This window comes from Callionymus lyra, chromosome 3 (assembly GCF_982586985.1).
Source record: "Callionymus lyra chromosome 3, fCalLyr1.hap1.1, whole genome shotgun sequence".
Classification (NCBI taxonomy): Eukaryota; Metazoa; Chordata; class Actinopteri; order Syngnathiformes; family Callionymidae; genus Callionymus; species Callionymus lyra.
In genome coordinates this window covers 28769822-28797730 of record NC_141820.1, presented here as the reverse complement: position 1 = coordinate 28797730, position 27909 = coordinate 28769822, and the positions used below count along the sequence as shown (strand labels likewise).

General features: G+C 37.7%; 3 protein-coding genes across 4 annotated transcripts; 2 read left to right on the top strand and 1 right to left on the bottom strand.

The window, feature by feature from the left end:
- The first annotated feature begins 131 nt into the window (after positions 1–131).
- golt1ba (golgi transport 1Ba) lies at positions 132–7310 on the top strand. Of its 2 annotated transcripts, XM_087787408.1 has the most exons (6): positions 132–268; positions 1411–1502; positions 1747–1925; positions 3233–3314; positions 3549–3583; positions 6282–7310. In XM_087787408.1, the coding sequence occupies exons 1-5, from the start codon at positions 244–246 to the stop codon at positions 3555–3557; spliced, it is 387 nt and encodes a 128-aa protein (XP_087643534.1). In that variant the 5' UTR covers positions 132–243; the 3' UTR covers positions 3558–3583; positions 6282–7310. The 2 variants fall into 2 exon arrangements, with proteins under 2 accessions (XP_087643534.1, XP_087643533.1); XM_087787407.1 differs by lacking the exon at positions 3549–3583.
- Positions 7311–9303: 1993 nt separating this feature from the next.
- On the top strand, positions 9304–12666 carry spx (spexin hormone). Its single transcript, XM_087785613.1, has 6 exons — positions 9304–9309; positions 9492–9575; positions 10754–10811; positions 10870–10932; positions 12341–12427; positions 12560–12666. Exons 1-6 carry the CDS (start codon positions 9304–9306, stop codon positions 12622–12624), a joined length of 363 nt encoding a protein of 120 aa, XP_087641739.1. The 3' UTR covers positions 12625–12666.
- Positions 12667–13719: 1053 nt separating this feature from the next.
- gys2 (glycogen synthase 2) lies at positions 13720–26462 on the bottom strand. The gene is made up of 16 exons (XM_087787406.1): positions 26263–26462; positions 23848–24029; positions 23536–23727; positions 23179–23364; positions 20849–20993; positions 20640–20757; positions 20450–20570; positions 20272–20378; positions 19229–19288; positions 19091–19169; positions 17257–17370; positions 15921–16047; positions 15561–15656; positions 15334–15497; positions 14709–14789; positions 13720–13984 (listed from the first exon to the last, which is right to left on the bottom strand). The coding sequence occupies exons 1-16, from the start codon at positions 26384–26386 to the stop codon at positions 13784–13786; spliced, it is 2097 nt and encodes a 698-aa protein (XP_087643532.1). The 5' UTR covers positions 26387–26462; the 3' UTR covers positions 13720–13783.
- Positions 26463–27909: the final 1447 nt, after the last annotated feature.

Genomic DNA, 27909 nt, shown 5'->3' with positions numbered 1-27909 from the left:
TTAAATAACTATCTGCAGTAAAAAATCGAATTACATTCAAAACTATCGTCGAGTCAACACTTCTAAGGATACATTAAAAATTGTAACTTTTCTCGTTAAACCGCAATGACATCTCGCGAGACTGTGTGTTTCCGGAAGACGTGGCTGTTGCTGCAGTGGCAGCTGTCATCCAATTCAGTCTTAGATGGTCTCTTTTATTAGCTGACAGATTCAACATTTTTTTATACACAGACACACGTCAACATGATTTCGCTAACGGACTCCCAAAGTAAGTGTTATCTGTCAAATAAAGCCGGGGAGTTTTTCTCCTTCCATGTAAACCGACGTTAGCAATAGCAATTGCTAACCGTAAGAAAGTTAGCTTTAATTTAAGTCTTCAGGCACTTTTCCCAGACTTTTGTTGGTAATATGTAAAGTTTGTCTTAATGCTCACTATAAACATGGATCTATCGAGTACTTCGAATGTACTAAAATCATCACAATATCTTTGAAAACGTGTTCGACGTTTATTTCCCTCTTTGATCTTCATCTATGTCGAGGAAATGTTTCTCATTTGCTTTTCCATTCAATCAAGATCAACTTGATCTTTTATTTTAACATTCTCTGAGAATTCTTCTTCTATTCAATGAATTCCTTGAACTTTTTAGAGTAGTATATCCTTCAACCATTTAACTTTTAACGTTCCTACTATATTTGTTGAAATACCTAATATAGTCAAATACTCGTCCGTGTAAAAAGAACATAGCAGATTATATAGATTTTGTTTTCTAGTAAAGTATAATTAAGTTTTCTGTTATGTTGTGTATCGTTATATTCTTTTATTTTTTGTTGTTGATCACCCTAATGGAAGACTGAGGGACTCTTGGGTCAGTCATGGGATATTTTTTGACATATTTTTTTCTAGTTCTAAGTAATCGTAAAAAAATGAGTTTTTGTCAGTTGAATGAAAGACGTTTTTTTTTATGAAGTGATTCTGTTCGCTTCCTTGGTTGATCTGCAAACCACAGTTATGTCTGGAAGGTTCACTGGTTGACATGAATAGTGACAGATTGGAATGTGGTTCACACTCAGACATATCTTTGTGTATCTATTACACTGTAAAGGTCTGCAGCTTAAAGACGGTTAATAAGGTGTTCATTCCAGATCTGGGTGAAATGGCCATTCCAAAAAAAAGTGGAGATGGAATGTTTATCTCTCCACTAGCTAATCTTTTTTGTTGTTTTCTTAACAAGCTGCTGTAGTTTCTCAATATGCATAGAAGACATCTAAATAAATGTGATGAAATATATGTTCAAATATGTTTTTTACAATCTGCATTTCACAACAATGATCTCAGACGGTTTGTTTAAAAACGTATTCATATTCTCAATGTACAACTTGATAACACTGACTTTGTTTTGTGTCCGACAGGAATTGGAATTGGATTAACATGCTTCGGCTTGTTTTTCCTATTTTTTGGGATGATCCTGTTCTTTGACAAAGCCCTCTTGGCTATCGGTAATGTGAGTACATTTCTTTCCCCTTCTCCTTCTTTATCTAAGAGTGTGTGAAATCAACAGGTGTGATGAAGCTGCAGCATCATAAACCACTATTATATAAATAATTCTGAATGACTATCAATGAAATATAGATAATGATTGCTTCTTCTTTTCTAATGTAAGCATGACTTGATTAATTAAATGGTGGATGTGTTTCTATGTGTAAAGTTTTGTTTAAACTCACAAAATGCCTTTTGTCTCACTTTAGATCATGTTTGTTGCTGGTTTGGCGTTCGTCATCGGGCTGGAAAGAACCTTTCGCTTCTTTTTCCAAAAGCACAAGATAAAAGCCACCAGTTTCTTCTTGGGAGGCGTGTTTGTTGTACTGATAGGCTGGCCCATCGTGGGAGTGGTGCTGGAGATCTATGGCTTCTTCCTCTTGTTTAGGTATGGAAATCCATTTTTGTCATCTGAATGATATAATACATATCTTTGGAATTTAATTTACGTATCAGGTGATTTCAACCATTTGACTTTATATTATTATTCGGGAAGACTCTTATTTAGTTTAACCTAATTTATTTAGCTGATTTCATATGAGAAGGATTAAAAAATAAGAGACTTGTGAGATAAAACCAGAAATATACACACTTGCGTAAGTACAGGTGGCATATTTGTTGAAAGAACCGTCATGGGAACCACTTATGTACAGAGCCAAGTCGGGGGCTATTACTTGTAGGCCATGGTAACTCAGGGCACCAGTACTACCCATTCATTATCATCTAGTGGGGTAAAACAAGATCTAATAAAGGATGAAATAAATAAGGAATACAATATTGAAAAACAATAATATGTCCATACATGTGAAATAAGTGGCCAAAAAAAGATCAGTTACAAGAGCGCCATAACAAGTCTTAAATTGAGATAATCAAAGGTTAATATGTAAACGGAGATGCATTCATTAGTGCTGTGTTTACTGTAGATGGGATTAGATTTAGGAAATGTTTAATTTGGAGCTCTTATTAAGCACCATGACATGTAGACTCATGGTTGAATGAAATATGCTCAGCAATAGAATCTACTAATACATTTACCAGATACACAAATGGATCCACCAGAAACTTCCACATTAGCTGCTGCAAACGGTTGATTAAGTTAAAGATTAAGGGGAGGAGACTCGCAATAGAAAATAAATATTTGCATAAATGATAGAGAATGACAGAGAAACTCATATTAAATGTCAAGTGGCTCTTTTATTACTGTCGCACGTTTGAAATCTGGGAGACAAATCGTCACTTGTTCACCCTTGCATTGATGGCAGTAGAACTTGTTTGAACAGCAGATGGCAGTAGCGTTTTGGAACAAAAGAAGAATATGAATCACACAGAACGTTGCCCTAGTCTCAACAGTTAGGGCTCTTGGGTCCAGATTATAATCCAGCACACTTCCAAAATGTGTTCCCTGTTGCTTCCCCATTCATCACCACATCTTAGATTTTGAATTACTCAGTTAAGTCTCATAAATGCAGAGAATCACCTGACAGGGTAAATGTTAGTATTCGTTTTTCCTTGATGAAAATACAGTTCAAGAACCAGATTTTCTGTGGATGTAAATGTTAAATTTACAGATTAATTTATTATAAAAATGTGATGCAATATTGAATATTGTGCTAATTGTGTTTGAAAGGTAAATTACACCAGAAACTTAAATATAGAAAAGATTAGATTAATTTTTCTCTTTTTTCGTCTGTGCAGGGGTTTCTTCCCTGTCGTCGTAGGCTTCATCAGGAGAATTCCAGTCCTGGGATCCATCCTAAATCTGCCCTTCATCAGCGCAGTGAGTATCTCCTGGCATCACGTGTCTACGTTCACACACAGCATGGCTCCTCTCTGGTCCATTACTCAACCTGCTGCCTGTTCTAACTTACAAACTGAACCGTGAACTGAAGCCAAACAAACGATCAGTGCCGTGACGTCAGTCTTTCTGTGGAAACCGTGAACTCCCTCCATGTTGGTGTGTGGAAAAGTAGCCGTCCGAAGTGAACATGTGTCTGTTTTTTTGTTTTCTAAGCCTTCGTAAGGCTCTGAGGACAATCAGCAGTCGTGGTCAGTCACTGCCGATTATCCTTCGCATGCTCCTGTGTCTGTCTGAGTAACTCTTAACCTTCATTCATGTCCGTCATGTTTCTGGGTCACACCGAAATAGATAAGGTAGAGGTTATGCACTTGTTAAATACTGTTAAAAATGTCATAGATCCACAAGAGGTTGATTAAAGGGTATGAACAACAAGATTATCTACAATACATTTAATTATCATGAGCCTGTGATGATGTTCAACAGCTCAGTTTCCTGGACTGTGGAGTTGAAGACGTAATGAATGAGTCCGGAAAGTTTCAATTACTTAATTCTTATGGAAGAGAATTTGATGAAGGGAGAAAGTTCTGCTTTTCTTTTAAATAGGAAATATTATCTTAAAATAAATTTGATTCACGTCACAGTTGGCTAGTTAGGTTAAATTGTTTAATGGGGTGATGGTGGCTAAGAGTTATAGAGAACAACTGGTCTAATTCTTTGTGGTGCTCATTGGTTTCAGACTTCTGTTCTTCATTAACAAATGTATCTTCATCATCGGTTACATCTCTCCTGAGATTTAAAGAACGTTTTCAGAGAAATAATCACTTTGCCAACCAAACGCATTTACATCCTGCAGGTCATACTCGGCCATTTCTATAAAGATTAAAGATTCAAGAGCAGCTTTATTCGCCAGTACATATTGTAAGTAAGTAATTTTTATTTGTATAGCGCTTTTCCAGACCAGGGTCACAAAGCGCTTAAACAATCAAAACAATACTCAATAAAGTATATAATTTAAAGATCAAGATAAAACTGAGAACAACACAGGAGTTCCAGAAAATCAAGGAAAAGCCTGAACAAATAAAAATGTCTTAAGATGTTTCTTAAAGGAGTCAGTAGATCATCAAACACAGAGGGAGAGGAAGATCGTTCCAAAGCTTAAGAGCAACAGACTGGAAGGATTTCTCTCCTCTGGTCCTGAACCGTGTGCGAGGAACCATCAGTAGATTCTGATCCACAGACATCAGAGCCCGAGCTGGGGTGTAAGGCTGGTATACTTACATGGAATCTTGCAAAATTGGTAACAAACTTTAGAATAGGGAAGATAAACAATATGAACAAACTATACAAGCGAAATAATAATAATAATAATAATAAACACAGAACAACACAAAAAACGTCAAACAGTTCAATGAAAGAAACCAAAAAAGGCTTGGTGGGGTAAAATAACTACATTTAAGTATACTAGTATAGTAACTTGTATACTACTGCTGGTAATTAAAATGTTTTTCAGGTGAACTGAGAGTTGTTAAAATTCTGAAACTCTGAAACAATAAGAATCCTCTTATAATAATCAGTATAAGAAGGTTGTCTGTTGTCAATGATGAAAACACAGGAGGACAAAATATTGGTTCTTCCGTACATTTACAATCAGGTATTTACTTCAGTTTCTAGCTAATACTTCTGTCATTTCAAGAGGCCACACATTTGTTTAAGGTTGAGTTGTCTGTTTGCAGGAATAAAGATTATCTTTAGAAGCTGTGCTTAGGTATGTCGGAAACACAAAGAGCCAGAAAACAGGTTTTACTCTTGTCATCAAGATGTTATGCTGAAGTGTGTATTGATTTAAGCTGGAGCCGGAGAGGATGTAAAATGTAAAGCTGTGTCACTATTATATAGATCAGCTTTTCCTTTACTAGGTAAGGGTTTTGTATTGACAAGAATCTAGTGATACTGTACATATCATGATACAGAGGTATCAATATGATATTATTGCAATATTTTGTTGTTGTTTAATTTCTGGAAAAGTGTCATATTATGGCAGACACACAATGTTGCCACATCAGCTAACTGATGTATTTGTATCTCAATACTAGTGAAATCAAGTAAATATTTTCATGTTTATTGCTAATTAAAAATCAATACAGTGCTGTTTAAAATATAGATGCGGTATCATGACAAATAAAATCACAATACCACCCGTACCAGACAAGTTGCACACCATTTGAGGTATACTCCTTTGATTTAAAAAAAAAATGATGTCTTTGTTTTATTGGATATTTAGTCTTTGAAGTACACAAAGACACAAAGTGTTTCGGGGTTAGATTAAAGCTCTACTTGTTAGCCGCTAGCTAAACTAATGAGTCTACATTCAGTTAAAAATGTCCTTCACTTGACATTATAGTTGAACTTTTTTTTAAACTTTTTATATATAATATAAGTTCCTTACTACAAATAAGGGAATATAAAATAATTTGTAATTTAATTTGGCAATTACGATGTCACTTAAAGAAGCGGTAGCATGTATAATATATATATATTTTATTTATTTATTTTTTATAATATATATATATTTATATATATAAAATGCTGTTTGTATTGGCTATTGGGAAAAAAACAATTTTTTACCTTACCTTACCTTTACGTGTTTCAAACTCAAAGCCCGGGGGCCGAATTTGGCCCGCCAAGTCACTTAATATGGCTCGCCAGGCAGATTGCCTCAAATGAAAGGAAATGAATCTTCATGTTTATATTGTGACCCATAAATATGCCAGTGTTCAAAAATCTAATTAAGTTAATACGTCCCCTCTTGTGTGTTCCTTTGGTCCTGCATGCTGTTAATTTGTGTCACTCCGGCACGCCCGTCACCAGCAACACTAATGTCACGGTCCTCGTACGTCTGACGTCACACGTCTCTTGACTCGCTTGTGCTCTTCTGTTCTTCATCAGTACGTGGACAAAGTCGGCGAGAGCAACACGATGGTATAACACTGAGCGACTGGAGGGCAGCGGGTGTTTTATTAGAAGCCACAGATTCCACGTGCAGACCGCGCCCACTCCTGCAGCCAAAGACTGTTCTCCTGCTGTCCCACTAGACGCCAATGAAGCGCCCGTCACGGTCTGTTACCAGAGGACAACGTTACATCTTCTCACGGACTCTGCTCGTTTTTACGCAGCTCTCTGTGAGGATGAGAGCTGGACGACGTCTCGCCATGTGGTCATATTTTTTGTGCCTGTGCTTTAACTTCATTCGTACAAAAGCTTTTACGTGTCTCATTGCAGTTTCTCTCGTTTCTTTCTTCATCCATTTGAATACTTGTGGCTTTTGTAAGCTCTTTGTTACTCGTCGTTTCTGTATACGGTTGACTAATGAGTAATCAGTAAATTATTTTTTGGGAAAATTGACCGTATGTGTTCTAAGTTGATCATGTGGATGTTTGCTTTTCACAGGCGTATTTCCTACCAAACCATGTTGGTTAGACGTATGGATGAATGTTGGTGCCTAAAATTACTTCTTTTCCATTTTCAACAGTTAATGTAAAAACAACTGATGCCCTTTTTTTTATGTCCAGACACCTGTGAACAATATTTTGAAGAAAGTGCTTCAAATAATTTGAATAATAACAATAAAACGGTTGATTCTGGTTGTTCCAAATGATCTCAAAGATGTACAAATTCAAAACTCTTGTGCGTCAAACTCAAGGCTGGGGTTAAATCCGCCTGACCTAGTTGGATAAACATTAATAATTGTGAGAGTCCACTAGATGGCGGTCTCTGCACTATTTTCCTTTGTTTAGAACAACTGTTCTAATGAAACATCATTTTTAAACTGATGGCGCCACCTACTGACCTCTGAACAACATGACACTGCTTCACGAAGCATCATCAGACCATCACTAGTTACAAGGTTGTCCAACAGGAGTGTATCAACCTGTCTCTGCACAACAAAACTAATAAAGAAAAAGCATTAAATGAGAAGTGTGTCCAAACTTTTGGCCTGTACTGTATATAGTACAGATAGTAGTTTTATGTATATACTGTATATATAAGAATTATTTTCGGATAACGGCATATAAATTGTTTCAATGTTTTCATGTATAAATTTGACCTTAAAAAAAAAAAAAAAAGGTTTTCAAAGTTGTAAAAGTACAATTGTTTTGATTTTCTTTTTACCTTAAGCTACACTAAATGTTCATTTTCTTTTCTTTCCATACACACTACCAATAACAACCTCCAACAAGATCCTTTTATCAACCGAATAAATGCAGATTATATTTCCTCAGGATTTATGATTTAAAAAGGATAGATACCTCTCCCTAACAAATGATATGCTTATAGAAAGTAAAATGCAACCTCTCGTGATATTTCTCTATCTTAGTAAGTAAGTAAAGTCATTTATATTTATAGAGCGCGCTTTCCAGACCAGGGTCACAAAGCGATTAAACAATCAAAAAAATAATCCATAAAATATATATTTAAAGGGTCAAAACAACACTGAGACCAACACAAAAGTCTCAAAAAATCAAGGAAAAGCCTGAACAAATAAAAACGTCTTAAGATGTTTCTTAAAGGAGTCAGTAGATCATCAACCACAGAGGGAGACGAAGATCGTTCCAAAGCTTAGGAGCAACAGCCTGGAAGGATTTCTCTCCTCTGGTCCTGAACCGTGTGCGAGGAACCATCAGTAGATTCTGATCCACAGACCTCAGAGCCCGAGCTGGGGTGTAAGTCTGGATCAGATCAGTGATGGAAGGAGGAGCCTGACCATGAATAGATCTGAAAGTCAGAACATGAGTGTCAACCAGGGGCCAAATCGAGCCCGCCAGATCAAGTAGATAAATGTTTATATATAAAGATGTCGGTCTTTAACATGAGATAAGAAAGGATTATTGATGTCAACAATTATCCAAAGACCTCCAATGATGACAAAATTGATGTCAGAATAAAATAAACATGATGGAAGTGGTCGTGGAAGGGAAACAAACATTTAGAAAATTAAGACAGATCAACCCTTCAACTAGTGATAGTCTGATGAAGCTTCATGAAGCAGTGTCATGTTGTTTAGAGGTCAGTAGGTGGCGCCGTCAGTTTAAAAATGATGTGACGTTTCATTAGAACAGTTGTTCAAAACAAAGGAAAATAGTGCAGAGACCGCCATCTAGTGGACTCTGAAAATAATAACACTGCTTCATCAGACCGTCACTCGCTCCATGGCTAAAATGATATTTATTATACATAGATTTGTGTGACCCTGGTCTGTGACTCCTAAAATATTTAGGCTCCTTTAGTTTATTTGAGTTTTAGACCCTCTTATAAGAGATAAAACGTGTCTCCATCATTTGTGTGACTTAAGTAACAGTTCTCATCTAAATAAAAAACTACTCAATGAAAGCAAAATGTAATTTATAATTGTTTTAAAGGGAAAAATGTGTCCGGAGGAATGCAGGTCTTAGAAGATGTTTGGTGATTAGTCAGATTAGTCTTCAGTATTGGTGGAGACTTGAAAATCTCTCCTTTAATTGTTTCCCTTGTTTGAGTCGTAGAATCTGGTCCCACAGTTCTAGTTCTGGTCCGGTGAACAAGCTGCAAACATGTCAATAATGCTGCAGCAGAGTGGGGGGCGTGACGGCGACGGCGTGGGCCACGGGGCCACTTTTACTACAGTTCATCTGTGAGCGTGACAGCTGCAGCCGCTTATGATTCACCACAATATTTACAGTGAGGTCGTCCAGTCAATGAGAGCCGCAGCATTGATCCACTGCTGGGCTTCATTCACTCTCTTCTTCAACCCACACTTCATCAAATTGGCGTGACCTATCGCTGCCGGAATAATGAGGGACGGCGGGAACCAAAGCCCCCCCCCCTTCCTCTGTCCTGGGCCGTATATAAACAGGAGGAAGGACCACTTAGAACAATTACTGGACCTTGTACCTCCACATCTGCTGGGACCAGACTCTGGAACTCCACCATCATGAAGGTTGGTTACTTTCGCTTGTTTTTCTTGGGTAAATCCCACATAAATAGTCAACCATACTTTTTGTCATTATTTATTAGTTTGTTGCAAATAATACGATGATCAATTTGATGTGTTGGAAGATACTTTTAGGGACTAATATCAAGTCTGATGCCATTTTCGATCAACGTGATTTTGTGCTGCAGGGATTGAGGAAGGTCACTGTCACGTACGTGCTGACGTTCTTAGTGCTGGCGTCATGTGTGACACAGTCGTGGAGCGCACCGAAGGTAACGCTGTTAATGCACTCAAAACGTTGACACCGTCTTATTATTACCTCTGCCAAGGAGGTTTTGTTTTTGAATGACTTTTGGCAAAATTACTGAAAAAAGCTATAGACAAGACACAAGAAACAGAAGAGATTCTGCTGCTATTTTGTTGTTCCTTGTTGAGATTTTTCAATGATTACTTTTTCACTTGTACGGCTTTTAGCTGCTTCTGAATTCAGAAATAATTTTTATTTAGCATACAATGTGACTACATACATGTGATTTAAACACAATTGCAATGAAATAAGTAAAATGAAAAAGGCCACACCTTTAACGGATCTGATCTAGGGTCAGACCAGTGGTCCAGTTGTGAGTGATTCCATTCTTTGAACTGACACATTTCTTGTCTCTGGAAAGTTGTTTTATTGACATTATCAGATGCTTTTAGTTTAAAAAAAACAACCCATAAACCTCTTGGTGGGTTTGTGCACTTATTGTTTGTACACACACAACAACACACCAGTTGCACTAAAGTGGTCATTGGTAGTAAAATACCTTCCGTCTGTCTCTGAAGTTGTATCTAATAAAAGTAGGTCGATCTGCTCAGGGGTGTTAACTTAGTGAGGAATGGAAATGATGGATTAGAGAGGCAGAAATGTAGCCCTTTATCTGATGTGGAAATATAAAAAATTCAAGAAAAGATTTGAACGTCCATCAGATCCTTCAGAGGCGATGACTTTCATTCTCCTAGTCGTGGATGAACTGGTCTCTGATTGGTCCTTCAACAAAGTGTATTATTCATAACTTTATCGTTTGTTCCTAAAGATGTTGCCAGAAATGTGTCACTAGAAACACAGTGAAGCTGCAGCTCTGTGTCTCAGTCAGTTATAATGGAACTTCTACCGTGTCTTCACGTTAAAATCAGTCGATATCAACACTAATGTTGCGTTTGGTGTCGAAGCTCAGTAAAGAAAATGGTGTAAGAACGGCAGTTAAAACCCATATAAGTGAATGAGAAATCCTTCAAAACCTCCCTGGATGGAACTACAGAAGAGACCAAAATCTAATAATCTGATCCAAATATTAACAACTATCCCTTAAAATAAGGCTTCTATACCAAGACAAGACCTTAACTGAGAGAGGATGAATTAGAGAATGTATCGAGGGAAATGTTTTAACCGGTTCTGCTTGTGCTCCAGGGCTCTTTCCAGAGGAGAAACTGGACTCCGCAGGCGATGCTGTATCTGAAAGGCACTCGTATGTATCCTCTCTCTCTCGCCGCCACACGAGCACTAACCCCGGTGCACTTTTTCAGAGGGACGCAGGTTCATCTCAGACGACCGAAAAGAGGGCGATGTGTATGACACGTTACACTTAGGTACAGCAACGTTTTACTGAGTTTGAGACCAGCATGGACCCTTTTGACATGTCGAATCAGACGCACCCGTAGTCAAGCGTGAAAACCTGAAGTTCTTTATTAGACTTCATGTCTGTGCAAACCGCTGTACTATGGAGTACTTTTCCTCCCCTTGCTATATTTAATTAAAAAACAATTAAAGTCAGAAATCTTCCCATTTATTATTTTCTCTATTTGATATGTCAGTTTAAACTCTGATATTAATATTTACAATCATCATCTTTACATCAATTTATACGTTAAATTAATTTTATAAACTATTTTGACTTGAAGAATCATAATCATTTTTCCAGAGAAATCAATAACATTCCAAATTAAAAAAAATAATGGGAACATTTCTGACTTGTAGCTACAAAATAGAAGCATCGTGTGCATCACTGCATGACAATCTTGAGTGTGTGTGAAGGTGGAGACTATCAGAGAGAATCCCTCGTGGGAAGTTGCATTTTCAGTTGTGAAACTCAAAGTTAGTACAAAAAGGTTTTTTTTTTTCCAATTTTTGTTTAATACAATTTTGCTTTGTTTTTCTTTTAGCGTTTCTCTTATATTAATATTAAAATTAGTTCAGAACAGAAGGAAAATCAATTTGTAAAGTAAATGATGTTACACTGACATCAAGAATGTATGCACATGAACTGGAATTATATTAATTTTTATGTAAATATTACTTTAACTTAACTCATAATAAAAGTCAATTTCTTGTTAAATTATAAATACTTATTTTTTGCTCCGATAGTTATAGATTCACAATGATAGTTGACTTTAAATGCTGATCTTTTTTTCAATCTTAAGATTTTTTTTTACTGTTTTTTATTTCTTTTTTTCCCCTGTTAATGTTCTCAAATTACATGTTCAGCCCGGTGATACATGAATAAATATATGAACATTTATTTTCATACACAACTGCTGGCACATTGAATCATTACTCTATATTACCTGTATAATGCCACTGGAAATGTAATCGTCCTTTCATCTGCTTCAAAGTCACAGAAGTGCACAAAGTTCAAACCTGTCGAACAAGTCGAACATTGATGATTTTGATGAAAATATGTTTGATCATGAATACAAACATTAATAATGGGTTCTTATAACCTCTCTTGTATTAAAATCCGCAATTGTTGCAGTGCACTATGGATTTGGTTGGAGTTTTAATCAGCATTTCAGTTGAAAATAACCTAAAACAAGTCTAAAAGGAGCTGAGTTTGTCTCTTGTTATACTAATGCCTGCTCGATCACCGGTCACATGATAACACAAAAGATCTTGCTTGTTGCTTGCACTGACGAATGACTAAAACGAAGTTTAAGTGAAACATATTGTTTCTAGCTAGGTCTTTCACTGCGGTAATGTTGGGTCTGATGTTTGCCTCAGAGACCCGCAGTCAGAACACAGAGAAGCTGAGTGTAGACCAGGCCGCCACCGTCCTCCTCAACTTCCTGCAGCAGGCCCGGGAGGGAGGTGAGAGGTCAAACACCCCGGCACACAACAGAAACCCTTTCAATGTAGTCACTGGTAAAGGAGGACAAGAGAATGATTTCGTTTTTCTTACTTGAATACATATTGAACCTTCTCTTTGTTTTTTTTTTCCAGCAGAAGAAAACCAGGACGAGGTGTATTACCAAGAGCTGCCCGTGTGGAAAAGAGAATTCTTCTGATGTCCTGCATCCTGGACCTGCTGAACAGTTGTGTCTTGTAATGTGTCAAAAATGATCCTCACTTATTTTATACGTTTCAATCTCTCTGTATATCTTCACTGTGATGTTTTAATAAAGGCTTTGAACTGATTCCAATGTTGTTCAGACTTTCATTAATAAAAGAAAACAATGAATCAAATAAAAATATATACATTATTAAGCTCTATGAAACTCCCCAAAAATATATTACTATTTTATTTTATTTTAATACATCCTTCATCTTATCAAATAATGTATTAATATTGAAGATTTTTATGATAAACATTATACATGTAAACATTACGTTGAGTGACATAAAAAGTCCTTAGCGTTTAGAGTTATAAGAAGAATTATAATTGTTCATATGTAATGTGGCAACACTGTCTGTAAAGGCCGGAATTATCCGTAGCTAACATGCTAACCGACTCTATAAGCTAACCGCCACCATGCTAACCGTCACCATGCTAACTGCTCAGCTAATCAAACACCTAGAAGTAAAAAAAGAAAACGAAATAAGTGGAATTTTATTTCTAAACAAGTAAGTGGCATTTTTATTTTTAATACACACAATTTATAATGACAACTTTGTAAACTAACCTATTTTGAATGCGTCATGATCCATCTAAACTAGCAGCTACGTTAGCTTTAGTCATTTATAAATGTTAAATAAATAAACCTTTGTTTTGTATGTTAAAGTTCTAATTAAACAAAAGTTGAAAAGAGAAAGTCTTAAGTCTCAACAACAACGACCACAACAACAACAAAAATGTATTAATGTGATATTATTCATTGTCAAGATTTCGTATATCATAATGACTTTTGTCCACCTGAAATAAGAACATAGCATCAAATAGTTTTTTTGGTTGTTTTTATATTAGTTAATAAGTAAGTAATGTTGGAAGAATTAAAAAGGATGATATTTTGCTTAAAACTAATTGAAACACTTATCATCTTATATCATTGCGTCAACATCAGTCGTTTTATTTCAAGTCCATTTATTTGGTAACAAACTGAAGAACTCTTCTCACTCCATAAGAATCGTACAAAAGTACAGACAGATGTGCAAGTTGTACACACTATGATCGGTGTTTCTTTCATCTACCCAGACCTGGTCCTAGTTTCCAGATTCTCCCTGTTGCTTCTACCTGCCCTCGGGCACAGTTCCCAACACGAAGGGAGCCTTGATGTTCAAGCGGTCCCTCTCGGCCTCCTCGTCTTCGTCGTAGGGCTCGTCTTCGTCGTCGTCGTCGTCCTCCACGTCGCTGTGGTGAGGAGTGGAGTGGACCGAGGCGTTGGGAGATGGAGGCACGGAGTACGGTTTTGGGTAGCGGAAGCCTTCAGTCTGAGGGAGGAAAAAAACAACACAGGCGATCCCTTGTGTTTTAAATTAATCATCTCTAGTCCTTATGGTACTTGAACTCTGGTATTTTGATCAGGTTTGCTTACTGATACGTTCTGTCATATTATGGCGTCGGTTCTGACATGAGAATTTGGGGTTTTGGTCTTTTTTATCATTACCCTTAATATAAATCTTTATTTAAAAGAAATTGCCATACATTTTATCACTTTTATTTAAATAAATTGAAATCTTTGGGACAAAGTTTCATGATTAACCTCCAACACAAATACTATTTAGCGTTGGTAAAGTCAAAAATAAAAAACAACATTGTGTTAAACAACATTCCTATTAATATCTTCTTTATATATTAAATAATTTTTTATCCTCAAAAAATTTCATTATCTCTCCCTACGATGGTTCATGAGTTCTTGTGTATAAACGAGTCTCTGTTCAACCAGGAAGGATGGAATAGGTGAAGACTTGCGTCATACAACACTAGAGTTATGCGCCAAAATGAGCTCCTGTCAATCATCCAAATGTTAGACTGTCAATTATATCCTGACAAATATGTGAATGTACGGCTGAACGGGTTCTGCCCGCCAGGTGATCATGTGATGCTGTTCATGGAGTTCTAACGGAGGATAAGCTGTTGAATGTTTTCGGTTCTGGGCTCAAACATAAGGTCAAGGTTACGTCTAAGTCTTACATTTGCTCGACGATCTCTTACCTTAAGCGGGAAAAGTGGTTCCGCTTCGAACTTCCCAGGGAAAGCTTTGCTGAGTGCTAGGTGTCGGGCGTGTACATAGAACTGGAAATCAGATAAAAGGGAAATAGTTTCAAACATTAGCCCAAGAACAAGAGTCCATCTTTCTCTACAGTTTGTTTCAACAAGTCTTTGCTCAATGACTGACTTGTTATCCATGATCAAAATACTGATGGTGATAACTTTTGCCTTTCTGTGGTTTGGTTCTAAATTGTTGTGGTATCCCGTCTGTTATCTCTGGGTCAAGATGACCCTGTGGCCCGAAAACAAATGCTTTTGTGGTATCCCTTGTGTTGTTTCTGGGTCAAGGTTGACCATGAGATAACACAAGGGTTAAAAACATCCAAATACCTCGATACATTTAGTCGGTTATGTCCATCTTTTTTTGAAACCCCGCCATGAGATATTGTTCCTGAAGTAATTAATCAATTCTATATTTTAAGATTAGACGTGCATTTCCTTCTCAAAAAAGGAATATAATCTGAACCCTAAGTCGACAAGCTTTTCTTTTATCCAGATTGTTTTTTTTCCTTTACTTTCAGAATTGACTAATGTTTCGTTGAATCCCTGACTGGTGCAGAAAACCCACCCTCCCCAGGTATCTCCAGTCCAAGAGGTCCGACAACCTCTCGGTTCTGTTGCGTTGGATGATGCGTTGGCGGCGGGACTGCTGGCAGAAACTGAACATGAACTGGGTCAACTGGTTACAGGAATCCTCCGGCGCCCGGAACCGTCTGTCCACGATGTATATACCTGAAGATCCAGATGGTTAGGTGAGTGTGCAGACGACGATGTGTTGGTTTGTGTTGTTGTCACCGTAGGCAGCCGGGTCAGAAACATGTTCCTCCATGAAGCAGCCGAAGCCAGACAGGTTGGTGGTCACACTGGGGATGCCCATCACCGTGCATTCACCTTCAATAACCAACGCCCGGTTAGAGAGGGTAGTTAATGGTAGTGATGGTCTGATGGAGCTTCATGAAGCAGTGCCATGTTGTTTAGAGGTCAGTAGGTGGCGCCATCAGTTTAAAAATGATGTTTCATTAGAACAGTTGTTCAAAACAAAGGATAATAGTGCAGAGACCGCCATCTAGTGGCCTCTGAAAATAATGACACTGCTTCATGAAGCTTCATCAGACCAACACTAGTTTATAGTGTGTTATTATTGTTACTTATTACCCGGTGTGTATCCCCAGGGTTCATAATAGGAGGGAAAGACTCCGAGGTTGCAGCCACGGACGAAGTCATCATAGTCCATGGGCAGCAGTGGACTGGTGGAGGACAGGAACTCTGGGTGGAAGATGACCTGACAGAACGACTCCAGTCAACACCAGCAGTGGTAGGCTGAACTTACTGTAACATTTCCACGACAATAGGTAACATTTTGACATTATTATACATGTCTTAATGACGTGTCATGTGACCAACAAACCACTTGACAGCTCTGGTTCAAAGTTACCAGGAAGATCACTGGTTTACAATCGGTATGTCGTGTTTTCTTACCTGCATAGACACACCTCCTTTTTCATTCAAATATGCTGAAGTTTTATTCAAATCTTATGGGCCATCATGCTACGAAATTTGATGTGCCTCACAATAAGGCTGTCAGTTTCCATCTATTGTCGTAATTTTAAGAGCTGTAAAATTCAGGGGCCATATTATTAACCCTTGTGTCAAGGTGACCCGGTGGCTTGAAAACAAATGGGTCAAGGTCAAGGTGACCGACCTCCCTGGCATCCATAAATACATATACAGTTGTGGGGGTTGTTCACTTCGACCCAGAGACAACACAAGGGATACCACAAACACATTTGTTTTTTGGGGGCCACTGGGTCACCCTGACCCTGAGATAACCACAAGTTTCCTACTGCAAAGAGTTGCTCCTGGTAGTTAAATTTGATTAAAATATATATATATATCTCAGAATCACAATTTTTTCTTAAACTTTCTCTAAAAGTGAAGATTATATCCTAGAAAATATAAACAATGCCTCATGAATCCTGGCTCTTCAGTAAGTGTTTTTGTTAAGAAACTCTTAAGGTTGAATCAGTTAAGATAAGGGAAGAGAACCTCTAGTTCCCTAAGTAAATGACAAAATGTCGGATGAATATTCTGGATTCCAGTGAATTGTTTTGTGTCTCTGAGAATGTTCTTGAATCACTCCTAAACTAAACTTTTTCAACACCTGTTTTATCTCAGGGTCAAGGTGCCATTGGGTCATCTTGACCCAAGGATAACACAAGGGTTTATTAAGTTAAGAGCTCTCTGAGAGGATTCTCTGATTCTTTACGTTCCCAAATCATTGAGTCAATTCCATGGCCAACAAACATTCTTTCAATACAATGAAGAATGATGGACATGCAGGAGCATATACGGAGAATAGATAACAGTAACAACCTTGAATGAAACATATAGAGAAAAATAATAATGGGTTAAAAGTACCAGAGGTGAGATCACCTTATATTTACCATACCCCTGACAAGGCGAGCAGCTGGCCACGATCACAAAGACTCACCTTCACGCGGTCGGTCCGAGAATTGAACAGGTTGATCCGCCGCACGTTGCTCAAGATGGGATCCGTGGCGTCGTCCATCATGTTGTGTGTGGTCACCGGTGGGAGGCTGTGTCTCTGTTTCAAAAGTGAAAGTTCATCTGCACTTACAAAGGAAATCGATCAACACTGATGGACGAGCGTGTTAATCAATCAGTCCATTAGGCTGATGACATCATTGAGAAATACCAAACGTTGCATGAACTGAAGGGTTATTGGATGATGATTGGTCAATAATAACAAAACTGAATGAGGTAATGTGTCCCATTGCTTTTCTAGTGTAATTCAAGTTACAGCTATGATAAGATCTAAGATTTAAAATACATGTTTCTGAGATAAGTGTGCCAAACATTTTAAGATTAAGACGAATCAAATGTTTTTAATAATTGGTGCCTGATAAGAATGAACAAAATGATATAACACTTCAATTTCAATGGTTAAGTCATGAACAAGTGATAGTTAAGATACGATCAATTAAATATTACTTTATTTATTTCACAGTGAGGACATTTAAGTTGTCAGAGCAGCAATAAATACATTTAAAAAAAGGTTCCATAAATAAACATTAGATCAAACATGCAGTAGAAAAATACAAATAATAATATAATGGAAAAATATTAAAATAATAAAACACCAATACAATAATAAATCATAAGAATGTAACTATGGCAATATATATAAGTGTTGCAAAAAACATAGTCTCGTCTGTAATCGTCTCACTTTTTCTACTTCACTGCACATTTTTACAAAATTCCTGTTTTGTTCTGAAATCACTGGCAATAAAGATTTTCCGATTCTGACAATAATAAAAATGAAACAATGAGCCGTAACACAGTCTAGTATAAGTACAGAGTATAAACATGAAATATGTTTTAATAACTTAACCAGAGTGGGCGAGAAGGAGCGCTACTGTTGTGAGAACCCACGCTGAGAAATAAACCAGCCATGACTGGAATACAGAGACCCACGCAAGAAATACTGCAAATTCAAAATCACAACATGGCTGTCTTTACAGTCACAGATCTTTCCAACGACTACTCCATCATTCCTACTCGCGGGCAGTCGATTTAACTAACACTCCAATTCCAACTCATATTGGCATGGACATAAATTCATTTAATTGAGAAGCACCTTTTTATAGCCGTGTTGCTTGTACCACTGGACTGTTACATACATCACTCGGACAGAACCATCGACCCGGGTCTCCGTGGGAAGAAGCTAATTAACTGGCTCCTAGATTGCTTACAGTTGTGACGCTCATTCACGCTTCTCTGCTCGGGGGGGAATCCCTCTCATTCATCTTTTCATCATTATTTAGGAGCCGCAGGGGCCAATCTCATCCATTGATCCTCCCCTCGAGGGACCGCACGTCCATTCAGAAAAATGTAAAGTGAAGTCAAGAGGGAGATGCTGACACCTAAACGTTTACTGTAATTCAATTACACTATATATATGAGGATTTAACTATATAAGGATAATATGACATGTTTGACAATGTATCTTTCTGATTGTTAAGACCATGTATTTAATCTGTTTTAAATTTACTCTTAACTAAATATTTTAAATGGACTATTTTTCAAAATAAGTCTTTATAAACTTACAAAAATACAAACATTTCTCTTATCATATTGTGTTTCTGCTCAAGTCATTGTTACTAAAATTCATTGAATGACTCAAGACATGCATAATACGCTACTTTCCCAATGTTTTGATGTCTCTTCCTCATGCCCCACGTCTTGATAGCATTCCCTTCTTCTCTCCTGAGGAGAAGTAAATAATAAAGGTAATAATTCAGTACCTGAGTGGCATAAATCGCTCTCTTCATTATGGTGACGTCGTCTCGGTCCAGTATGGTGTTCATGTCAGGGATTTGACCTCTGAGGGCAACAGAAGTTTTTAGCATGTGTGTTTTTTCATCTGTTCATTGTTGTCATACTTCAGTAGAGCATCATAGAGCCTTTTGCCAAACTTCTCCTTCACACTATGAGCCGTATCCCTGTGGGAGACACATGCAGAAAATATATTATTTATCATTTAACAACCTGTCGTGGACCTGTTGCCAAGTCCATGCATGAAATAGAAGCTTAACATTGTATATCATATAATAAAATACCTTTAGTAAATGATTGAATTAATAATATTTGCTTTCAGTTCCAAACCGTCATGACGTGTGATGTTATGCTAGTGAGCGCTAGAGGGCGTCAAACGTACCTCTGTCCAGAAATAAATCCACGCGTGCGTCATTGAAGATGTATTTCTTAATTTTATTTTATTATTAGTTGTTTGTCACGTATAGAACAGTTCCCTTTTACAGTGAAAACTAAAGTAATCCAACTAAATATCCGAAATATTTTATGATACTGGAAGTTATGCGCTTTCATTATCTGAAAGGAAGTACAAAGCTATAAAGACCTCAACCAAGTTGTACATGTACAGTTAAATTATGATTAGTATTAATATAATTATGATTATATTAAGTATTGTCATTTGCCGACACACTGCACGCAAGAGCAAGAACAGCTTCTATTGATTTTATTCCAGACAAAGTAATAATTGGTTTCTTGTCCCATTTTTATAATTTCCAAAATATTTCTATTGCATTTGTTATTTGTTTTGGACTCTTTGAAATATAAGGACGAAACATAACCTTATTAGCAAAGACTTTTTTAGATTTTTGAGTTTCTATAAAGCACTATTGAGAGATTTTTACTGCTGGCTGAGAGTCTAGAAATATGCATAGATATGGGAAGTTTATTGTAAGCTTTTGTTTACTAGATTCTATTTTTCACTTCTTCTTTTAAGTCGTGGGTTGCCTTTATGGTAAAGTTTGCAACCAAATAAATGTTTTGATAAGTTATTTTGAAAAACAGGATCCTCTCAAGAGGAATTTCAGGGATTGGAGATGCTTGGGATTGAACCCAGGACCTCATACATGTGAAGCCCTTTGAACTAAATCCTCAGATTTGCTTTTGTTCGTACCAGAGCTGTTTACGTATGGCTTGTCCCTTCAAAGACTCCACATTGAAGTTGTTGGTTTTTGCCGGCATGATGAAAAAAACTACGACTGTAACATCATTTCTGTGAACCTGGGGAGAGACAGAAGACAAATATCGTTCCTGCTCATAGAGGAGTCATAGCGGCGGAACATTAAGATCACCCGCAGCAGGTAGTTGAGTCTGGACAATGACTCGAGAAAAATGTCGGCCCCCTTGTTGGAGAACTCGTATCGCCCAGCGATGAAGAAGAAGAGAGTTTTTTCCAAGTCGAAGTCCAGGTGGCTTAAAGACAGACAAGAACATGAGTTGATAAAAGTTTCAGTGGAATATCGGGTCTGAAAAAAGAGTCACCCGTAAAAGTGTCCTCTGACAAACTCCTGTATGCGAGTCTTGTTTGTGGAGTGCAGGTTCTGGAACTCGTGCATGGCTGAGAACTTCTTCACATTGAGTCCATTCGGCGTCACCACATCTGGAATGTTGATGGAAAGAAGTATGTTGCACTTAGAAGAGTGTTTCCGGACTAACATTTGGAGACCGTGGTCAGTGGGCCGCGTGTCCACCTGCTGTCCGGTGAAGCATGTGTTTGGCCTCCACTGCTGTGATCTGGGAGACGGTGGTGAAGACGTGAGCGCAGTGGACGGCAGCTCGCTCCAGACAGTAGCGATGGTAGATCTGACGCTCACCCGCCTCCTTGTCCACGTTGAACTATAACACACCACACCACGCGTGACACTTTACAAACAGATTATTATACAAAACATTTTTCTCACAATCTTCTTAATACCTTAACAATATATATATATTTACTTTTCTTCTATCATTATTATTTTATCAATTTTCTAGAAGTAACCCAAACTAAACTTAACCGTTAACTTGTGATGGTCTGATGAAGCTTCATGAAACAGTGTCATGTTGTTTAGAGGTCAATAGGTGGCGCCATCAGTTTAAAAATGATGTTTCATTAGAACAGTTGTTCAAAACAAAGATAAATAGTGCAGAGACCGCCATCTAGTGGACTCTGAAAATAATGACACTGCTTCATGAAGCTTCATCAACACATCACTACCGTCAACACATGTTAACAATAAATGGAATGAATACTTTTTTTTACAATGGTATTCCCTTTTTCTTTATTAATTTCACTTATTAAGTACATTACTTTTTTTTAATTAACCCCTGTGTGGCCTCTGGGTCACGGTGACCCCGTGACAAAAAAAAGAGTGTTAAATATGTGTTTCTGCAAACCCGGGAGGTTGTTCTGGGTCACCTTGACCCAGAGGCCACACAATGGTTGGATACAACCCTGACTGTAATCCTAACCCTTACAAAACCTTGAAACAAACTATACCCCAAAATCTGATCCTTACCCAAACCGTAACACTAACCATCGCCTGATCCCTACACAAACCCAATCCCTAATCCTAACCGTATCCTTAAAAATAACCCCCCCGATCTAATAAGAACCCAGATCCTGACCCTAACCCTACAATAACCCATACCTTAACCAAACTCTGACCCTAACCCTAACCTTAACAAAACCCTAATCCTAATCCTAACCCTAAACCATATCCTAATTCTAATCTTAATTCTAATGTGAACACTGTTATGCTAATCTCCTACCTAATCAAGTTAAAATAGCATTGTACTGTTGAATAGTTGCTGATATTAAAAATGCAAATCACCCCATTTTAACAATTTCACAGCCATGAAAGGAAACACCAATTATGTATCAACTTTGTTGTCTACACTTGGTTAAAAAGCAGATTTGTTCAAACATTTCCATGGTTGCATTCTACAAACTTTATCAAGGTTCATTTTAGTCTGATCCCGAATCATCGGAAACAACTATAAGTTGTGATTTATTCACTGTGTTAACTTTCTAAAAAGCTAATTCCCCTCGACTTTCTATTATCAGTGTCAGCGATGATGGAAAATTAATATTGATGTGGTTCAGTCAATAACCCTTGTCAGTTTAATCATGCACGGAAGAATGGCCTTTTGCTCAATTAACCTTTGGCAGTCGGACCAGTTTCACGCTGTTCACAGATCCACCTACAGTTCTAGAGCAGTGATGAAGCTCCGATGATATTAGTGAACGAGTCTGCTTCTTATTGATTTACATCAGACATGTCAAAGTTAGTTACTGCGCCAACATTGTTTAACACGGTGAAAGTTGTGACCCAAATAAAACACTTATCTGTTGAATAGTATTGTTTTAAACTAAATATTCAATGCAGAGAAATATTTGTTTAAAGCACAAATATATATTACATCACCTTCCTTTACATTTGATCTTGACTAATTGGTATTTATTACCAACTGTACTCATTTCAAGCTCTTGTGGGACACATAAAATTACTTGGCTAAGTTTAGGGTTAAAGTTAGGGTTAGGGTTAGTGTTATGGTAATAGTTAGGGTTAGGGTTAGGGTTAGGGTTAGGGTTAGGGTTAGGGTTAGGGTTAGGATTAGGGTTAGGGTTAGGGTTCTGGTTAGGGTTACCTTTGGATTAGCGTTAGCGTTGGATTAGATTTATGGTTAGGGTTAGATTTAGGGTTAAGGTTAGGGTGGTGGTTAAAGTCAAGTGAGGGTTAGCGTAAGGGTTAGGGTGAGGGTGAGGGTGAGGGTGAGGGTGAGGGTGAGGGTGAGGGTGAGGGTGAGGGTGAGGGTGAGGGTGAGGGTGAGGGTGAGGGTGAGGGTTAGGGTGAGGGTGAGGGTGAGGGTGAGGGTGAGGGTTAGGGTTAGGGTTAGAGTTAGGGTTAGGGTTTGGCAGGATTCGGTCCTATATCTGGATTTTGACCTTGATAGAAACAAAACCAACCCACTGTTTGTGAGGAGTCTCAGTCAAAGCTACTTTCATCTCCTGATCATTCTTCACCCCTGTTTCACGCACCTTGTCCAAGTTGTTGTAGAAGTCTGCATTGCCGGCACAGAGGTATCGCCCCAGCAAAGTGGCGTGTGTGGTGAAGACGGTCGCCAGAGGAATGTTCCTGGAGCGGGACAGAATCAGCCCGGGACCCGCCTGCCACTCGTGGAAGTGAGCTACGACGTTCGGCGTGTCACCCAACTCATCTGTGAGCTGCAACGGGCCGAGAGAAATTATGTTCTTTCATTCAAATAGCTAACTGGTAAAATGATACATGCTAGCCTAGCTAGTGGCTAAAAGTGCTGTACAAGATTAGAATGTCTTGTAATTTTAAATTTAGGCAATTCTAGTTAGAGCCAAACCCATGAGCGCTCACGGACTGACCTCCTTAAAGAACCAGGCGATCAGGGAGCCCAGAATCAGAGCGTCATTAGCCTCCCTATCGTGGTACGGAAGTCCAATCTGGCAGGTCTGCCACAGCTCTCCCTTCCAGCGGTCCAGGTTCCATGCAGCAGAGCCGATGTCGAACAGGATGACGTAGGGACTTCCCTCAATCAGCCAGCGACCAAAATGAACCTATTCAAAATCAAGCATTAGAACATTAGTAAATGATACTAAAACAAACTGATATTTTTTTAATTTTGACCTGTAGTGTCTGGTATCGAAAGGGATTTTTTTTTTTAACATCACACACACCTGGCAACCATTGTGAATAAGAGCATCCATGGCCTTCCTGATGGCCGGGTTGGGCGGCTCGCAGGACTCCACCTGGGTTTTGAAGTTATGCTCAAAGTACGGCCCCATCATGCAGTAGTTCTCGCCCCACTCGTCCACTGTGATCTTGGCTTTGGTCTGGATCACCGTGTAGATCCCTCCGACTGTAGGAACAAAGTGTCATCCAAATGAAAGTGAATGTTAAAAGTTGATGAATGACGACTCAAACATTTTAGTTATTTTACTACAGCTGAGAAAACTTTAATTACAATGGGTAAAACTACAACAATAAAAATACTTGCAGTAGGTGAGAAAGAAAGTCACAAACGATCAATTTATAATTCACTATTTACAGAATATTATCTTGTGGTACTTAACTTACGGTACTATGTCCCTAATGTTTTTCATTTCACAAAAGTTACATTGAACCCTGTTCATCCGTTGAATCCTACATAATTAATAAAGTACACAATCCTAATTCCTCATTGGTGGAGGCAATACTGCTAACAGTTTTGTTCCACAGTCATGAGCAGGTTTCACCAACTTGGATGTTGAAAAGAATCAGAATTTCTTTTTATGGATCATTGTAAAGTACTTTTTTACATTTGTTAATGTTGTATTACATTTATATAAAGATATATATATATATAGTTATAGTTTTTCTATATTAGATCATATGAAGAAAAAAAAATGGCAGCTTTGCTATTTGGATTAAAACAATGTAATTCAATAATTTTTGGTTATAACAGGTTTTGCAGGGAGCAAAAACGTATCCCAGCTACAAAGGGTGTAAGGCAAGGGACACCCTAAAGAGGTTGCAGTCTACCATAGGATATATGTATGCAGACAACCTCTCACATATACACGTGTGCCCAGTGGAAAACTCTACAATGAAGTGTTGTCTCTAACTGGAATAAAACTTGCAACCTTCATGAGGCAGCAGCACTACATAATTTTAAATATCTAAAGTTGTATTATCGGCACCTGATATTAGACGTATCAAAGCTTCTGTGTGAGTCTCTGTTTTGTTGTGATGTTGCAACACAGAGACACCTGCCAGCTGCCGACTCCGTCACTCACCTGACCAGCAAACATGGATAATCTAATGACGTCAGTGTTACATCGGATCTTATGTAAGAAGGGAGAACAAATGTAACCTCTGGTCAATGGCTCAAATATATTCTTTCTAATCTCCAATCTGATCGATTACAGTGGACGACGTGGTCGTTGCGATCAATTGTTTATAGAAGAACAGTTACAGCAAAGAAAAGAGGCGTATCACAATTGTTTCTTTCACAGAGAAATGTTGTCAGTGCAACAATTTAAGATTATTATTAACGTGTGCGATTGTACGAGCAAACTTTTCCAAGTTGAAGAACAGGATTTTTTTTTACTTTCTTTTATTCTTTTACTGTTTTCTACCTTAATTTTTTAATATGTTATTTAATTATGTAAATGAGATGTATCCAAATGCAATTATTTAGAGGAAATAATCATAATGCCTCTAATTTAATAACCAGGATTATTTAATTTGCATCTAAAAAAGTGTTACATTACATTCATTATTAAGATTAAGATCGGTCTTTAAAGGCAGGCTCAGTTTGTGTATGTTTTTGTGTTGTGTAACTTTGTTCACGCTTGTTGGACTGGTGCGTATCTATGTTAGTGCTGTAGTTTAATTTTTAACTCTTCAGAGTCTTTCTGAACTCCTTTTCTGTGTTTACTTTTGAAAGGGCAAAGTATCTCATATTTAAGCTGCACTGATAACAAATATTTTTTAAAAGAAGACTCATGTCCAAGAAACATTTTACACTTAAACACACAAGGGTACACTTAATACAGTTGTTACAATCAGTATTAATAATATCAATACTATTAAACATGATTATGATTTTTAAATATGTAGCAACTAGATGATTATTAAATTTAACATTTAGAATAGTGAACTTATGATTTGTGTTCACACCGTAATCAGAACTTTAATATGTTTTTACATTTGTTAATTAACATTTTAAATAAAGTTAACACTCTAATCAACAAATGAATGAACAACAATAATTCTTTTTTTTTCTTATGTATCTATTCTCTAGAATAAATCCATTTCTAAGTATGAATAAGTTACTAATGATTGTTTATATGATGTAAATGCACAACAGGATGTTTAGTATTTATTTGATTCAGCTGCAGACCAAGGAATCCATGAGTAGCTGAGAGAACGATAAAAGAAAAAGATATTTGCAGGTGATCGTAATAAATTAGCCGTATTATTGAATGACAATCATAATATTAATTGTAACAAACACGCTATTATTATTATTATAATGATTATGTTGGTAGTTTTGCACCATCATGTTGCCTCTTGTAAACAGTCAGTATGAACAAACAGGAAGACAACACCTTTGTTGGTGACCTCCCAGGCCACCTCGAACAGAAGCAGGTCCTCCACCGGCAGCTCGTCCTCCTCCCAGGCGGGCAGGACTCCGCTCAGGGAGGTCATGGACAAGGACCGTGTCAGTGGCATCTCTCAACACTAGGAGCTCCGACACTACTCAGAAGATCCTTCACTCTTCAGGCCTGCAGGGAAGTCCTGGTTCTTGCAGGGCTCGGTCAGGCTTGACGAGATAACCGGGAGAGATGAGGGCAAAGAACTTGTGCTCCGCCCACTTTGGTGGGCCTTCAAACACACACATGGACAAACACACGCTCTGATGTTGGGGTGAAAGGTTCTGTGATTGGAGAGGAGGTTGTGAAATGAAGCTGCATGAACACTGACACCAGAACATTCCAGCAGTCCAGAGGCAGACAACTGTTGTCCTGCAGACGCACACGTAGAACACAATAGTTGTTTAGCTGTTCAAATAAACCTTCACACACAGACACACAATCTGTTTAGACTCTGCAACTGGATCTAACATTTACCATAGAGTAATGGGCTGATGAGGTTTCATGAAACAACAGTAAAAAAAATGACGATTTATGATAAAACTGATGAGGCTTCATGATACAACTGATAAGGTTTCATTATGAAACTGATGAGGTTTCATTATGAAACTGATGAGGTTTCATGATACAACTGATGAGGCTTCATGATACAACTGATGAGGTTTCATGACACAACTTATGAGTCTTCATAATGTAACTGATGAGTTTTCATGTTACAACTGATGAGGCTTCATGATACAACTGATGAGGTTTCATTATACAACTGATGAGGTTTCATGATACAACTGATGAGGTTTCGTGATACAACTGACGAGGTTTCATGATACAACTTATGAGTCTTCATAATATAACTGATGAGGTTTCATGATACAACTGATGAGGTTTCATGATACAACTGATGAGGTTTCATGATACAACTGATGAGTCTTCATGACACAACTGATGAGGCTTCATGATACAACTTATGAGGTTTCATGAAACAATTGATGAGGTTTCATGAAACAACTGATGAGGTTTTATGATACAACTAATGAGGTTTCTTGATACAACTGATGAGCCTTCATGATACAACTGATGAGGTTTCATGATATAACTGATGAGGTTTCATGAAACAACTAATGAGGTTCCATGATACAATTGATGAGGCTTCATGATACAACTGGTGAGTCTTCATGATACAATTGACGAGGCTTCATGATACAACTGTTGAGGTTTCATGATACAACTGATGAGTCTTCATGACACAACTGATGAGGCTTCATGATACAACTGATGAGGTTTCATGATACAACTGATTAGGTTTCATGATACAACTGATAAGGTTTCATGATACAACTGACGAGGTTTAATGATACAACTTATGAGTCTTCATAATATAACTGATGAGGTTTCATGATACAACTGATGAGGTTTCATGATACAACTGATGAGGTTTCATGATACAACTGATGAGTCTTCATGACACAACTGATGAGGCTTCATAATACAACTTATGAGGTTTCATGATACAACTGATGAGGTTTCATGAAACAACTGATGAGGTTTTATGATACAACTAATGAGGTTTCTTGATACAACTGATGAGCCTTCATGATACAACTG